Raw genomic sequence first — 13103 nt, 5'->3', positions numbered from 1 at the left:
AAGAAGTGGTCATATCTGGGTGTTATTAACATGGATTTATTGTGTCTCTAACAGAGAGAGAAGAAGTGGTCATATCTGGGTGTTATTAACATGGCTTTATTGTGTCTCTAACAGAGAGAAAGAAGTGGTCATATCTGGGTGTTATTAACATGTATTTATTGTGTCTCTAACAGAGAGAGAAGAAGTGGTCATATCTGGGTGTTATTAACATGGCTTTATTGTGTCTCTAACAGAGAGAAAAGAAGTGGTCATATCTGGGTGTTATTAACATGGATTTATTGTGTCTCTAACAGAGAGAGAATAAGTGGTCATATCTGGGTGTTATTAACATGGAGTTATTGTGTCTCTAACAGAGAGAGAAGAAGTGGTCATATCTGGGTGTTATTAACATGGATTTATTGTGTCTCTAACAGAGAGAGAATAAGTGGTCATATCTGGGTGTTATTAACATGGAGTTATTGTGTCTCTGTGCATGTTGTTGTTGTCCCTCTATACCTGTCAGCGTTGGCTCCTCCCATAACTCTGAGCATGGGCAGCAGGTCCTGGGCATAGCGACACATGGGGCCTGTACACAGGAAACCAGGCTGCTGCCCTGAGGCCGGGGGGAACTGGCCCACGTTAGATACTACACCTACAGAGAGAGAGAGGAGAACTGACCCATGTTAGATACTACACCTACAGAGAGAGAGAGGAGAACTGACCCACGTATACTGTCCAACATGGGCGGTGTGTTCAATTGGGCGATATGGGCGACGCACTGCCAAACGGGAAAAGGAAGGGATTTTTTTTCTAATCAATTATATCATGGCAACAGTAGTTCAGTGTTCACGTCTGATCTGCCAGCCACTAAATGTCCAATCAGGCTAAAGTCGTGCTTCAAATGTCCCCGCCCGTTTTGGGGCGATTTCAGTCAGGTTGAAAATCGCCCAGAAGTCTCTCATAGCCTCTAATGTAAAATATTTTTTTTTCAAATTTCTGAGCTTTCAATACATTCTCTATGGGTGTCTGAGGGCTTGCACTTACGCGCTTTCGTCATACGTAACGTAACGTAACCATGAACGGCAGACAGCAACGCTTGGACAGCGACTGGTGTAACCGACATGCACCATCTTTCAGAAAAGATTAAGAAAAATGAGCTGTCAAAGACCCACATTGATAGCTGTTTGAGATTGTCTGCTTTGGTGAGAGTGAATATTGCCACTCAACTGGATGAGGGATACAGGCTAGCTGTCCGCCGCCACAACGATGAGGTTAGCAACAGCAGAGTCGTGAACACTGTCTACGAGAATCGAGACGACCTCATAGAATGTTTTGAAGCCATCCGGACGGGTTCATTGGGTTCATTTGACCAGCCCACCGTACCAGAAGCTACAGAATAAGGACATCGATGCTGTCTTTATCAAACGTGCCCTCGACAGCTTCGCAAGCAGTGTGCAGGCCATAAGGTAAGATAAAGATTAAACAATATCATTCGATCTTTCTCAAAGCAGAGCTTTATTTGAAAATGTATGCATGAAAGGAGACTGCATTTGTGTTTGAAATTACATTATTGTCATTATATATAGCCAGTGGTGTAATCTATCTTATTTTATATACTATGTGTACTGTACAGTGGTGCTCATAAGTGTATGAACACATTCTAAAGCTGACTAAAAAGAGGAATAAAAAAATAAAAAAATCATCTTTTGGAAATTGATCTTAATGACTTAATTAAAAAAGTTGGAAAATCCAACCTTTAAGGACACCAATTTTCGTTTCTTTTTTATTCCTCTTTTTAGTCAACTTTAGCATGGGATCATAAGCTTATGAGCACCACTGTATACTGTGCTGAACATCCAGGCTATGTGAGACACAAAGGCTAACTTAAACACTAAAGACTTTATGCATCCCTGCCCATTTTAAGTGGAACTGAAGTATTTGTACTATACATGGATACATTGCATATACCTGTGCATCACATAGACAACAATACTGTACAAAGCCAACAAACACATTGGTCTGTTTGCCTTCAGGGACTCCTCTCAACAGCAGCTGCAAGAAGCAACAGGAGCCAAAAGACCCAGAACAGCTTTGAGAGAAGAGGAGAAGCAGAGGCTGTCTGAAGAGGTCTGCAACACCATCCTGGATCACACCAAAGAAAGGTTCTCTTTCTCTGGCCACCTTGTGAGTGCTACCTTACTGCAAGCAGACATGTTTGAAAGGTACTGCCATTCAAAAAAATAAAAAATCTGTTCATGTTCATTTTTACAAATCTATACAATTGGCCAGAATATGGTTGTTCATATTTACAAATCTATACAATTGGCCAGAATATGGTTGTTCATTTTTACAAAGCCATACATATTGTTTATGCAGTGTTGAGGAATGTGAAAGAACACCCTTGATTATTTTTACTGTGATAACTTATTTTGCTTTTGTAAGCCAACACTTTTGAGATCAGTCAATAAATGCTTCTGGTATTGACTTATATGCTGCCCCTGTCTTCATGTTGTTGCTGGACATATCTTTTTAAAAATGTGTGTAGGTCACCTAAATCATCAGAAAAATTGCCCCTCCTGAGAATTTTTTCAGGAGCCGCCACTGCTGTCCAATCAATTGAATTTACCACAGGTGGACTCCAATCAAGGATAATCAATTGAAACAGGATGCACCGGAGCTCAATTTTGAGTCTCATAGCAAAGGGTCTGAATACTTATGTAAATAGATTTGCAAAAAGTTCTAAAAACCTTTGTCATTATGGGGTATTGTGTGTAGATTGATGAGGGAAAAACATTTATTTAATCCATTTTAAAATAAGGCTGTAACGTAACAAAATGTTGAAAAAGGAAAGCGGTCTGAATACTTTCTGAAGGCACTGTAATACATTACTACTACCATAATATATATGTATATAGAGCCATTACTGCATGGAACTCCCTTCTGTCTCATATCGCTCAAATGAACAGCAAACCTGGTTAAAAAAAAACAAATAAAACCACACCTCACGGCACAGAGCCTCTCCCCTATTTGACCTAGATAGTTTGTGTGTATGTATTGATATGTAGGCTTTTTAAAATTGATGTAGTTCTGTCCTTGAGCTGTTCTTGTCTGCTAATGTTCTGTATTATGTCATGTTTTGTGTGGACCCCAGGAAGAGTAGCTGCTGCTTTCTCAACAGCTAAATGGGGATCCTTATAACATACCAGATACCAAAATACACGCACACCTGCCAGCAAAACCAACACACAACCACACACCCACACCTGTAAGCAAACACAACCACACTCACCTATAAGCAAACACAACCACACAAACACACCTGTAAGCAAACACAACCACACACACACACACCTGTAAGCAAACACAACCACACACACACACCTGTAAGCAAACACAACCACACACACACACACCTGTAAGCAAACACAACCACACAAACACACCTGTAAGCAAACACAACCACACACACACACCTGTAAGCAAACACAACCACACACACACACACACACGTAAGCAAACACAACCACACACACCTGTAAGCAAACACAACCACACACACACACACACACACACACACCTGTAAGCATACACAACCACACACACACACACACACCTGTAAGCAAACACAACCACACACACACACACACCTGTAAGCAAACACAACCACACACACACAAACACACACACCTGTAAGCAAACACAACCACACACACACACCTGTAAGCAAACACAACCACACACACACACCTGTAAGCAAACACAACCACACACACACACACCTGCAAGCAAACACAACCTCACACACACACACAAACACACACCTGAAATCAAACACAACCACACACACACACACACACACACACACACACACACACACCTGTAATCAAACACAACCACACACACACACACACACCTGTAAGCAAACACAACCACACACACACACACACACCTGTAAGCAAACACAACCCCACACACACGACTAGAAGGAACTGGCCCTCGTTACATACAACACAGAGACAGCAGACTGGTGTCAGTGTCACACACACACACAGGATGTGTCTCTCTAAAAGAGGGATAGATACAAACCTCCACGAACACAACAGGTGTCAGACTTGAGGGCCTCACCTGATGTGGGCTTGTGGCCGAAGATGCCGTTGAAGAATGCTGGGATGCGAATACTGCCCCCAACATCTGAGCCAACCCCTATCACTGAACCGCCGCCCCCCAAAATACTGCCCTCCCCTCCTGAGAGACACAAACAGAGAGATAAAGGTCATAAAAGATGGCAGTAGCACTTTGAGTCACACTGACATACAACAATATATTCAAGGTTGACAGTAAAGGTATCATTCTATTGTCTCCTCCTATTTCATTCCATGGTATTCCAAACATTCCATTCCATCATATTCCAAACATTCTATTCCCATTCTATTCCATTGTATTCCAAACATTCTATTGCCACTCCATTGCATTGGATTCCATCCATTCTATTCCATTCTAGATTGACAGTGATGTAACTAACCGGAGCTTCCCCCTGGTATTCTCTCCAGGTCGTATGGGTTGTTGGTGATTCCATACAGGCGGTTATGGGATTCAAGCCACATGCAGAGCTCACTACAGTTAGTCACCCCCAGAGGAATGGCCCCTGCCCTCTTCAGCAGAGCCACCGGGGGTGCGTCCGTTGCCGAAATCACCCCCCGCCGTGACACCAGCCCTGTGGAGTTAGGCATACCTGGAGAGAGAGAGAGAGAGAGAGAGAGAGAGAGAGAGAGAGAGAAAAAAAGAAAGAAAGAGAGAGAGAGAGAGAGAGAGAGAGAGAGAGAGAGAGAGAGAGAGAGAGAGAGAGAGAGAGAGAGAGGAAGAGGGGAGAGCGAGAGAGAAAGAGAGAGAGAGGAAGAAAGAAAGAAAGAAAGAGAGAGAGAGAGAGAGAGAGAGAAAAAAAGAAAGAAAGAGAGAGAGAGAGAGAGAGAGAGAGAGAGAGGAAGAGGGGAGAGCGAGAGAGAAAGAGAGAGAGAGGAAGAGGGGAAAGAGAGAGCGTGAGAGACAGAGAGAGAGAGAGAGAGAGAGAGAGAGAGAGAGAGAGAGAAAGAGGGGAAAGAGAGAGTGTGTGTGAGAGAGAGAGAGACAGAGAGAGGAAGATGGGAAAGAGAGCGCATGAGAGAGAGAGAGAGAGAGAGAGAGAGAGAGAGAGAGAGAGAGAGAGAGAGAGACAGAGAGAGAGAGAGAGAGAGAGAGAGAGAGAGAGAGAGAGAGAGAAATGGGAAATGGGAAATGGGAGAGGGATGGTGACAGTAAACAAGGTATTAGAACAAACAAGGCTTATATTTCAACTGTAGTAGTTCAGTTCAATAGTGAATGGCAGAGAGACAGATAGACTTTAGCAACAAACTTTGCATCAAGGACAACCAGTGGGGAAATAACATTGATTGCAGCACAGGCACAACTATAGGTCATGGTATTGACCATGTTGATCATATTATCCTCAGTATAAGTAGCATTAGCAGCCTACCCTGGATGCAAGACTCCATACTTTAGCACCAAACGTTGTATCAAATATTGAAATACAACTGATAGCAGTACTGCTGCAGGTCAGGGCAGTGACCCTATTTACCAGAGTACCAGGGTATATAGGAATAAAGTTACTCTATTCTATTCTAATCATCATTAGAAGAAGTAGCATTAGCAGCCTACCCTGGAGGGAGAATGCCTCTTTGACAGTGAAAGGGACCCCCAGTAGAGGAAGCCTGTCCTCCAGAACATCCTCTCCTCCTGTCTCCTCCTCTATCAGCTTATCCACCTGGGCTGCCTCCTGCAGGGCCAAGGAAAACCTGAGAGAGATAGGTGGAGGGAGGAGAGGGGGATGGAGGCAGAGAGTAGAGAGGGGTGGTAGAAGGGACGGAAAGAGAACAGGAGGTAAGAGATAGATGGAGGACGGGAGGTCTCTCTCACTCACTCACTCACTCACTCACTCACTCACTCACTCACTCACTCACTCACTCACTCACTCACACACACACACACAGTCTCTCTCACCTGTCCTTAACCATGGCATTGATGAGAGGGTTAATCTGTTGGATGCGGTCTATGTAGGCCTGTACTACCTCCACACTGGTTACCTGAGAGAACAATTATATCAATTACAGTATCATTCATCAAGATATGCCATGTGTCCCAAATGACACCCTATTCCCTGTTAGTACACTACCTTTGACCAAAAGTAGTGCATTACATAGGGAATAGGATACCATTTGGGATACAACCATTATCAATCCAAACAAGAAACGAGAAGCGCAGATGTGAATATTTAGGATGAAGATGTCTATTCTCACACTCTGTAAACACTGTAAAGCTATTCTCAGAGGGTGCAATTGACAGGATGCATAGTGACATTTTCCAGATGCTCAAAGCACTGTACATAGTAGAGAGAGAATGGGAGTAGGGGAAAGAGTTCCTAATGATTCTGACTGTATCCCAAAATGGTACCCTATGCCCTTTATAGTGCACGACTTTCAACCAGAACCCTATGGGCCCCGGTCAAAAGTTGTGCACTATATAGGGAATCGGGTGCCATTTGGGATGCAGCCTGCTCTGACAACAGTGACCTTTGTACAGGTAAAGTAAAGTCCCCTCCGGTGGCTCTACGTGGCCCCCTGCCACTATTGTTTAAGTTCTAGAAGTAAATCCCTCTCAACAGGGAGCCCGGCTCAACCATCAAAAGCCACACTATGGGTCTGTCCCAAATGGCACCCTATTCCGTATGTAGTGCACTGCTTTTGAACAGAGACCTGTATGGAATAGGGGACCATTTGGGATGCAAACTACAGTACATCCTCTGTGATGTGACAGGATGTGTTTGAAAATACAACCAACTTCAATGTATTTTATATGAAACACTAATTCAATAGCCTACTTTATTCAAGTAGGCCCAGAGTAATACAAGTACTATTAGGTACTAAATACTGTAAACTACTATGTCAGTAAACTACTGTCGTAAAGTTATTACTAGCCTACATATCCCAGCATTCGTCAGTACCACCGAGTCACCTTGCAGCATCTTTCTCTTCCCTAAACATTCCGAGGTGCGATGCATAATAAAACAAGTAACTGGCAGTTCTTAATTTATCTAGGGCCTATCTATATGAATAAACGTTATGTCATGATCTACCGTGTCGCATTTAACTATCAAACAACACTTTAATAAAGTTCACCTGCCTCTCTCCGTCGAATCATGCGGGCGAGCCGCATCGCCGGGACCCTCAGAAGTGGGTTGGTGATTGGTGGGAGCCTCGTCGCCGACCTGTCCGCTCCCCGCCGCGGCGCGAGCAGCTGGAAGACGGCGAACAGCATCCCGACAGCCCCGCGCAGCAGCGATGCCAGGAACTTTTCGAACCGTGTCATCGCCATTACTATCGATATCGGAAGACTAGACTATTTGGACATGAGATCTCGGGTGGCAGAAATTGCCGTCCTACTAAAAAAGATCAGCTCCACTGCTCAGCCTCTATCCACTCTCCCAGAATGCAACGGGGGTGCTGTAATAAAATTCACCTCTGCTAGCTGGTGGTGTTATGTCAGACCCACTGTTTGTATGGAATTCTCAGACAAGCTGTCTATAAACTGTTTTTAAACATCACTGTGATAACGAAAACATCGTGAAGAAAAATACAATCAAATATGTTGTATTACATTAGGTTTCTTGAATGAAAGTTAGCCGGAATTTCCGTTGGTGACCCCATACAATCCGATATGTTAGTTCACAATCACAATGAAAACTGGCCTATCTGCTGAAACTACACAGTGATACAATTACATTACATTGTTGTTATACAGAATGTTGTAGCAGGAAGTGCTGTCTCTGTAGTGTCGTTGTTCCGTTTACCACCACTAGATGGCAGCAAAGATCTCTGAACCGTCAGTCCAACGCTTCAGCTTCCTCCATGCACACCCGCAAAGGGAGACACATCCGCAGAGACAGTCACACGCACTATTTAGTGTGTCCGAGTCGTTTTTAACACCCCCTATCAGTTAAGACCTACTTGTCAAACATGCAGTAGGAAGGAATAGGCTGACTGTATTCGTGTGCAGGAAAGGAATCAAAATACAGCTATTTATTGGTGGAAATGTGTAAAGAAATTAAAAGAACACATGACATGATGCATTGGTCTTGATATTTACTGATGAGTGAGCTTGCCTGTAATGGTTATCAAGCACCAATAGCAATCTCTCATTAGCCTTCACGTCTTGATTGACAGACCAACTATCCAATAGAAAGGCAGGAGGCAGGACATCAATTCCTTTCCAGCCATTATAATGAGCTCGTCCTCATATAGCTCATCCCACCAGCCTCCACTGACAGCAAACTAACCATTCCCCTACAGAACATTGTGAATATGATGAGCCATGGAATATCTGTGCAGCTTCGCTCCTCCATTGGTTTCCACTCGTGTGGCTTTTGCTAACAAAGAAATGTTAGAAACCAAAAAATGAACACCCATCCAGTAAAAAATCTCACTTTTAAAAGTTAATATTCTGTTAACTCATACCCAAATAATGTTGTTGACTCATCCTATACTCGTATTTGTGGCCAAAGTATAAATTGGAGAAAAATTGTCAAAACCTCCACATCAAACAGACTGTTTAAAAAATGCTTGCTATTTATTCAGAGAGAATGATGTCATCCTCCTGAGGATGAGCTGGCCAATCAGCGATCTACTCACATGAATATTTCTATGACCGGTATACGCCCCATTCTGTTGTTGGGGTACGCTCACACCATTCCGACACACAAAACAGATTTTTAACAGACTTATTTACTATTTTTTGGAAGCAAAACTATTTCACTCATATTGTCAGAAGTTTGAATCCAGTTGGTACTTCCTGTCTACAGAGACTAAACCCTGGAAGCAGAGCAGAGAGGACTGTCTGGAGAGAGGAGCAGACCTGGTGATCATAAACAGCAGAGAGGACTGTCTGGAGAGAGGATCAGACCTGGTGATCATAAACAGCAGAGAGGAACAGGTGAAAGAAAGAGACATTTACGTTTTAGTCATTTAGCAGATGCTCTTATCCAGAGCGAATTACAGAAGCAATTAGGGTTAAGTGCCTTGCTCGAGGGCACATCGACATATTTTTCACCTAGTCGGCTCATTGATTCAAAGCAACAACCTTTGGGTTACTGGCCCAACACTCTTAACTGCTAGGATACTTGCCGCAGACATATTAAATATGCATTATAAAGGTTTGGTATCATTTCAGCCAGTAGTTTTGAAGGTAGCGCTCAGCAGCCAAAACAAGTGGTATCCATTTTGTATGATATGTTACGTCCTGCCCCCAATTCATATGATATGTTACGAATTAGTACAATATGTTATGAATTTGTAAGTGCTTAAGATCCCATTCAATCTCTTTAACAATGTTGTTTTCTGTGCCACAACAACAAATATTTATATTTGTGTTGAAACCAAATGGATGGACCTGGATTGGTCTGACTGACTCTGTTACTGAGGGGACCTGGAAATGGGTGGACGGCACCCCACTGACCACCCCAAGGTAATATACTACTGCTCTAATAACACTGACCACCCCAAGGTAAGAGACTACTTCTCTATAATAACACTGACCACCCCAAGGTAAGAGACTACTGCTCTGATAACACTGCCCACCCCAAGGTAAGAGATTACTGCTCTGATAACACTGCCCACCCCAAGGTAAGAGATTACTGCTCTAATAACACTGCCCACCCCAAGGTAAGAGATTACTGCTCTAATAACACTGCCCACCCCAAGGTAAGAGATTACTGCTCTAATAACACTGACCACCCCAAGGTAAGAGACTACTGCTCTATAATACATTTACATTTACATTTTAGTCATTTAGCAGACGCTCTTATCCAGAGCGACTTACATGAGCAATTAGGGTTAAGTGCCTTGCTCAAGGGCACATCGACAGATTTTCCACCTAGTCGCCTCGGGGATTAGAACCAGCGACCTTTCGGTTACTGGCACTGACCACCCCAAGGTAAGAGACTACTGCTCTGTAATAACACTGACCACCCCAAGGTAAGACACTACTGCTCTATAATAACACTGACCACCCCAAGGTAAGAGACTACTGCTCTAATAACACTGACCACCCCAAGGTAAGAGACTACTGCTCTATAATAACACTGACCACCCCAAGGTAAGAGACTACTGCTCTATAATAACACTGACCACCCCAAGGTAAGACACTACTGCTCTATAATAACACTGACCACCCCAAGGTAAGAGACTACTGCTCTAATAACACTGACCACCCCAAGGTAAGAGACTACTGCTCTATAATAACACTGACCACCCCAAGGTAAGAGACTACTGCTCTATAATAACACTGACCACCCCAAGGTAAGAGACTACTGCTCTATAATAACACTGACCACCCCAAGGTAAGAGACTACTGCTCTATAATAACACTGACCACCCCAAGGTAAGAGACTACTGCTCTAATAACGCTGACCACAGTATAAGGAGTAGGACTGATTCTCTGTGTTGTTCATACTCTAGGTTCTGAGAGAGTGGTCAGTCTAACTCTGTGTTGTTTCTACTGCAGGTATTGGGAGAGTGGAGAACCTAATGGGGGTGGAGTGGAGAACTGTGGGTTTATTTCTTACTTCTTATCAGCCAAAGAATATGGTGGGATGTTGAGTGTCTCAGGGCAATTCATTGGATCTGTGAGAAATAGGCTTCTCTGGCTGAGTTTACACAGGCAGCCCAATCCTCATCTTTCGCCCAATAAGTGGCAAAATCTCTGATCTTATTGGTCAAATACCAATTAGTGGCAAAATAATCAGAAGTGGGCTGCCTGTGTAAACGCAGCCTGGTACTTTCTCTGCACTGCTGTTTAAGGAACTATACATACAGGATGAAATCTAAGGTGGAATTACACCTGGAAAAGTATCATAATTTACATTTATTTATACTTTAGTAATTTAGCAGACACTTTTATCCAGAGCGACTTACAGGAGCCTTTAGGGTTAAATGCCTTGCTCAAGGGCACATCAACAGATTTTTCATTTAGTCTGTTCAAGGAATCGAACCAGCAACCTTTCAGTTACTGGCCCAACGCGCTTAACCGCTAGGCTACATAGAGTGAAGTGCTTCGTAGTTGACTGTTTTATGATGATAATGTTGTTTTTCTCCCGTGGGTAAGGGGGTTCTGTTTTTATGAGGTATCCATGTTTGAAATATCCCTTTTTGTAAAATGTACTACTAACCTTGACAAAATGCATTTGTATCTGTATGTTTTTACATTGAAATAAAAAGAAAATAAACTTAGATTAAAAACAAAAATATTCTTAACATGTGTGGTTGGCCTCAGTGAATTACCATTTAGGCTTTCAGACTTGTTGATCTTCGATTTAACATACAGAAGGAAGGTCTTGACACAATTTAAGTACTTTACACAGGGCTGGAGTTATGGGCGGGCCTTAAGGGGCTGGGCCCGCCCTACCGTACCTCCTTGCCCGTCCAAATAAAATATTGAAATATTGATCATTTATTTGACAGAGATGCCCGCCGACAGAAAGAAGCGTCAATCTCAGATAAAGCATCCGAGTGGGCGAAACAGCGCCCCTCTGTCTCAGTATGTATAGACCATGTATCTGATGCTGTCTGGACAAAAATAGTATGGCATGTCATACTATTTCTGTCCAGACAGCATCAGATAGATGGGATACATACACTGAGTGTACAAAACATTAAGGACACCTGCTCTTTCCATGACATAGAATGACCAGGTGAATCCAGGTGAAAGCTATGATTCCTTATTGACGTCACTTGTTAAATCCACTTCAATCAGTGTACATGAAGGGGAGGAGACGGGTTAAAGAAGGATTTTTAAGCCTTGAGACAATTGAGACATGGATTGTGCATACGTGCCATTTAGAGGGTGAATGTGCAAGACAAAATATTTAAGTGCCTTTGAACGGGGGTATGGTAGTAGGTGCCAGGCACACCGGTTTGTGTCAAGAACTGCAACGCTGCTGGGTTTTTCACGCTCAACAGTTTCCAGTGTGTATCAAGAATGGTGCACCACACAAAGGACATCCAGCCAACTTGACACAACTGTGGGAAGCATTGGAGTCAACATGGGCCAGCTCTCTGTGGAACGCTTTCGACACCTTGTAGAGTCCATGCCCCGACGAATTGAGGCTGTTCTGAGGGGAAAAGAGGGGGTGCAACTCAATATTTAGGAAGGTGTCCTTAATGTTTTGTGCACTCAGTGTTTATACAGTGGGGAAAAAAAGTAGTCAGCCACCAATTGTGCAAGTTCTCCCACTTAAAAAGATGAGAGAGGCCTGTAATTTTCATCATAGGTACACGTCAACTAAAAATTCCAGAAAATCACATTGTAGGATTTTTAATGAATTTATTTGCAAATTGTGGTGGAAAATAAGTATTTGGTCAATAACAAAAGTTTCTCAATACTTTGTTATATGCCCTTTGTTGGCAATGACACAGGTCAAACGTTTTCTGTAAGTCTTCACAAGGTTTTCACACACTGTTGCTAGTATTTTGGCCCATTCCTCCATGCAGATCTCCTCTAGAGCAGTGATGTTTTGGGGCTGTCGCTGGGCAACACAGACTTTCAACTCCCTCCAAAGATTTTCTATGGGGTTGAGATCTGGAGACTGGCTAGGCCACTCCAGGACCTTGAAATGCTTCTTACGAAGCCACTCCTTCGTTGCCCGGGCGGTGTGTTTGGGATCATTGTCATACTGAAAGACCCAGCCACGTTTCATCTTCAATGCCCTTGCTGATGGAAGGAGGTTTTCACTCAAAATCTCACGATACATGGCCCCATTCATTCTTTCCTTTACACGGATCAGTCGTCCTGGTCCCTTTGCAGAAAAACAGCCCCAAAGCATGATGTTTCCACCCCCATGCTTCACAGTAGGTATGGTGTTCTTTGGATGCAACTCAGCATTCTTTGTCCTCCAAACACGACGAGTTGAGTTTTTACCAAAAAGTTATATTTTGGTTTCATCTGACCATATGACATTCTCCCAATCCTCTTCTGGATCATCCAAATGCACTCTAGCAAACTTCAGACGGGCCTGGACATGTACTGGCTTAAGCAGGGGGACA

At 43.2% G+C, this 13103-nt stretch overlaps 1 protein-coding gene across 1 annotated transcript in view; it reads right to left on the bottom strand.

Annotated features, from left to right (window-relative positions):
• LOC311110247 (fatty-acid amide hydrolase 2-A-like) overlaps nucleotides 1–7499 on the bottom strand; it is a 13083-nt gene extending 5584 nt beyond the window's left edge. Inside the window, exons 1-6 of the mRNA XM_084188782.1 lie at nucleotides 7192–7499; nucleotides 6013–6095; nucleotides 5671–5807; nucleotides 4502–4711; nucleotides 4105–4224; nucleotides 496–631 (exon numbers count right to left, since the gene is read on the bottom strand). Of these exons, the coding sequence (XP_084044908.1) occupies nucleotides 496–631; nucleotides 4105–4224; nucleotides 4502–4711; nucleotides 5671–5807; nucleotides 6013–6095; nucleotides 7192–7383 (878 nt within the window). The 5' untranslated portion in view covers nucleotides 7384–7499. The remainder of the gene's footprint in view (nucleotides 1–495; nucleotides 632–4104; nucleotides 4225–4501; nucleotides 4712–5670; nucleotides 5808–6012; nucleotides 6096–7191) is intronic.
• Nucleotides 7500–13103: the final 5604 nt, after the last annotated feature.

This window comes from Coregonus lavaretus (assembly GCF_964263955.1).
Source record: "Coregonus lavaretus genome assembly, contig: SUPER_35_unloc_2, whole genome shotgun sequence".
In the NCBI taxonomy this organism is placed as follows: Eukaryota; Metazoa; Chordata; class Actinopteri; order Salmoniformes; family Salmonidae; genus Coregonus; species Coregonus lavaretus.
This window is presented reverse-complemented; position numbering and strand designations above follow the sequence as displayed.